This window comes from Dipodomys spectabilis, unplaced genomic scaffold (assembly GCF_019054845.1).
Source record: "Dipodomys spectabilis isolate Male_0828 unplaced genomic scaffold, ASM1905484v1 ptg000118l, whole genome shotgun sequence".
NCBI classification, from domain to species: Eukaryota; Metazoa; Chordata; class Mammalia; order Rodentia; family Heteromyidae; genus Dipodomys; species Dipodomys spectabilis.
The window spans coordinates 5,131,307-5,134,871 of NW_024870795.1; the positions used below are offsets into that span (position 1 = coordinate 5,131,307).

Here is a 3,565-nt window from a genome sequence, read left to right on the forward strand (position 1 = left end):
TTTGGTTGTGAGGCTTGAACTCTGGGCCTGGGCGCTGTCCCTGAGCTCTTCAGCTCAAGTGAGTGCTCTACTACTTGTCTCACAGCACCACTTCTGGTTTTCTGGTGGTTAACTGGAGATAAGAGTTTCATGGACTTTCCTGGCCAGGCTGGCTTTGAACCATGATCCTCAGACTTCAGCCTCCTTAGTAGCTAGGATTATAGGTATGAGCCACAGGCGCCCAGCTCCAATAACTATTTCTTTTCTTTTTTTTTTTTTTTTGCCAGTTGTGGACCTGAACTCTGGGCCTAGGCGCTGTCCTTCAGTTCTTCAGCTCAAGGCGAGCGCTCTACCGCTTGAGCCACAGCGCCACTTCCAGCTTTTTCTATTTATGTGGTGCTGAGGAATGGAATCCAGGGCCTCATGCATGCAAGGCAAGCACTCTACCACTGAGCCACCTTCCCAGCCCATCCAATAACTATTTCTTGAATCAGTGAATCATTACTGAATTCTGTTTTAACTTGGTAAATATAGATAACCCCCTATTCCTTCCTTAGGCCTCAAATCATCCTCCAAAATAAAAATCTAGCCAGTTGTGGTGGTTCATGCCTGCAATCTTAGCTATTTGGAAGACAGAGATAAAGGAGGATCAGAGTTCAAGGTTAATCTGGGCAAAAAGTTTGAAAAAAATGTCATCTCAAACAATAGGTAGGCTTGGTGGACCACACCTTTTATCCCAGCTACAGGAAGAACAAACAAAAATATTTCAATCCAGGTCAACCCAGGCACAAAGTGAGACTTGTTTCAAAAATAACCAGAGCCAAAAGAGCTGAGGTTGTGACTCAGATGGTATAGTGCCAGCTTAGTAAGCACAAAGACCTGAGTTCAAACACTGTGCCAACACACACACACACACACACACACACACACACACACCACAAAGAAAATCTCAATTGCAATATGACTCCATCGGTCATGACTCCAAGTGATGAAAAGCCACAAAACAGGAGCTTAAACAAGTAAAAGGCCGAGCTCACCTCACCGAGTGGGAGCTGGGCGCTGGGGATGAAGGGCATGGCTCCGGCCATCTCACCAGGTGACCACTGCCCTGTCCATCCCTAGATGACTGTTGTACTTCTAAGCATCAGTTCTCCATCGTAGCAGGGAAATGAGGAGGGGAAAGAGAAGAAGGTAAGAGGAGGTAAGACCTCACGAAAAACCTTATCAGGAAAGGGATGGGTCCCAAGAAGCACACCAAGTCAGCCATGATGGCCGGGGGAGCCATGACTTCCTGCAGCCTCCACCCTGGCTCCTTCTCCTGCCTCCTTGGTGGGTTTGGTTCCTCGATTGCCTCAGGCAGTGAAGCCCAGGAATCCTCCCCAACTCATGGCAACCTTGCCTGGATCTCCACCTCACCCCTCTCTCTCCTGCTCTCCCCCCTCCCTCTTCAGGGGCTGAGGATCGTTTGCTTATACACATACCAGGATCTCCCATCTTGAAGCTCTCTGCATGCAAACCCCTCACCCTGGCCTGCAGGCTGCCTGGCTGCACCCCAATCACCTTCCTTGCACAGATCCCATTGGCTCACCTTCCAGGAACATGAGCTTGGCTGGTGCTTCTTCCTCACACCTGCTAGTTCCTGCCCCTGGGCCTTTGCACGCACACACGTGCTCACCCACACACATGCCGGTACTGGGGCTTGAACTCTGGGCCTGGGTGCTACCCTTTAGCTTTTTCACTCAAAGCTGGCATTCTACCACTTGATCCATACCTCTACTTCTGACTTTTTGCTGGTTAACTGGAGATAAGAATCTGTTGGACTGGCCTCTGCTGGCTTCAAACTATGATTGTCAGATCTCAGCCAACACCTAGCTTCGCTGTAAAAAACTGTAAGCTTTATAAGTGTTTACAGATTTTACTACAGTCTGTTTCATCCCCAGAGCACGGACTGGCAAGGGAGGGCAGAGCCCTATATTATTTATTTTATTCAAAGATATTATAGGACAACCCAAATTGTACTTTACTTCTAAAACATAAATTAGCACTAACGTCCTGACTTGTGACTCACAAGTTAAATAATAAAATCTTACACATTTTAGGATTACAAAACAAGCTAATCTTTTCATTCTTGGGGTAAAAAACTACCACCTGAGAACAACCCACATACAATAAAGACGTGTTCAGGTGTCACATTGCCTATTGCAGAAGGAGGCATCAAGCACCCAAAGCAGGAGTTTGCATATCTAGTGTGCTGAGTTGGAGAGGGTAATCCATTTCCCAGAGTCTGTGCAGAGTCTTAATATATTCTTCTTATCTGTTTAATGGGTAAGTTACAACACCTTTATTTTGTAAGCCGTTGGTGCCTCACTATAAAAGGTGCAGCAAACCCAGATTCAAAATACATGGTCATCATGGTCAGTAACCACCACTTGTTTTCCATTGAAAATGGCAGACTTGTCCCTGGGCTCTCCTCACAGTGACTCCAACCAGAGTTTGTAAACCTGATGCTTTGGCCCAACATGGCATCATGAAAAGCCCTGTGAAAGGCACAGAGACAGCACAGGAGAAATGGCCGAGTGACTGCCAGCATGGCTTTCCTCACCCCCACCAACATCTAAACCCAACCACCCAACAACTGCTGCAGCTCTGGGGGTGCAGTCAGTGGCAGGGAGTGGAGCAGCACCTGCCTCTCTGGACTCACTGAGTGCAGCCACCAGGACATTGTGGGTACACAACATCACCTCTTAGCACCTGTTTCCTATAAACTCAGAAAAATGGAATGAGCCAAGTGCCGGTGGCTCACGCCTGTAATCCTAGCTACACAGGAGGCTGATCTGAGGATCACGGTTCAAAGCCAGCCCAGGCAGGAAGATCAGTGAGGCTCATCTCCAATAAACCATCAGAAAACAGGAAGTGGCGCTGTGGCTCAAGTGGTAGAGTGCTAGCCTTGAGCTGAAGAGCTGAGGGTCAGCGCCAGGCCCAGAGTTCAAGACCCATGACTGACAAAAAAAGAAAAAACAAAAAGAAAACTGGAATGAGAAGAGTATTGACTTCATAAGGCTGCTTTTGAGGAATAAGATAGGATATGGGGTTAGAGGGTGTGGCTCAGGTGGTAGAGCACCAGCCAATGAACAAAAGAAGATACTGAAACTTGGACAAAAAAATAAGAGATAGAATACACAAATGTGTATATAACATGTGACAAATAGTAAACACTCAAAAACTCTTAGAGAAATAGGAGGCAGCGGGGAGGGAACCAAACTCAGAGAAGCAACATGCACGTGTTCATGTGTGCAGCGTGCGTGTGCGCACACGTGTGTACACACACACTCACGGCATAGTCATTAGAGGTGGCCCACCCAGTTGAAAAATACATAGAAATTCAGGGCATCCAAACTCCAGCACCCTCCCCCTAAAAAGGGCTTTGAGTTCTTCTAGTCCAATCCTTCCATTTTATGAATGTTTTGCATCCCAGAGAGAACAAAGACACCCAGACAATCATGTGGAAAGAGAAGGGTAGGTGGGAGAGATGTTCATGGCCAGGCCAGGCACCTTGGGTCGGGAACCCCTTTTCCTCCTCTGTGGG

General features: G+C 47.5%; 1 protein-coding gene across 1 annotated transcript; it reads right to left on the reverse strand.

The window, feature by feature from the left end:
• Window positions 1-2,288: 2,288 nt before the first annotated feature.
• On the reverse strand, window positions 2,289-2,500 carry LOC122115340 (cytochrome c oxidase subunit 7C, mitochondrial-like). The gene has a single exon (XM_042688774.1). It carries the CDS (start codon window positions 2,498-2,500, stop codon window positions 2,321-2,323), a length of 180 nt encoding a protein of 59 aa, XP_042544708.1. The 3' UTR covers window positions 2,289-2,320.
• Window positions 2,501-3,565: the final 1,065 nt, after the last annotated feature.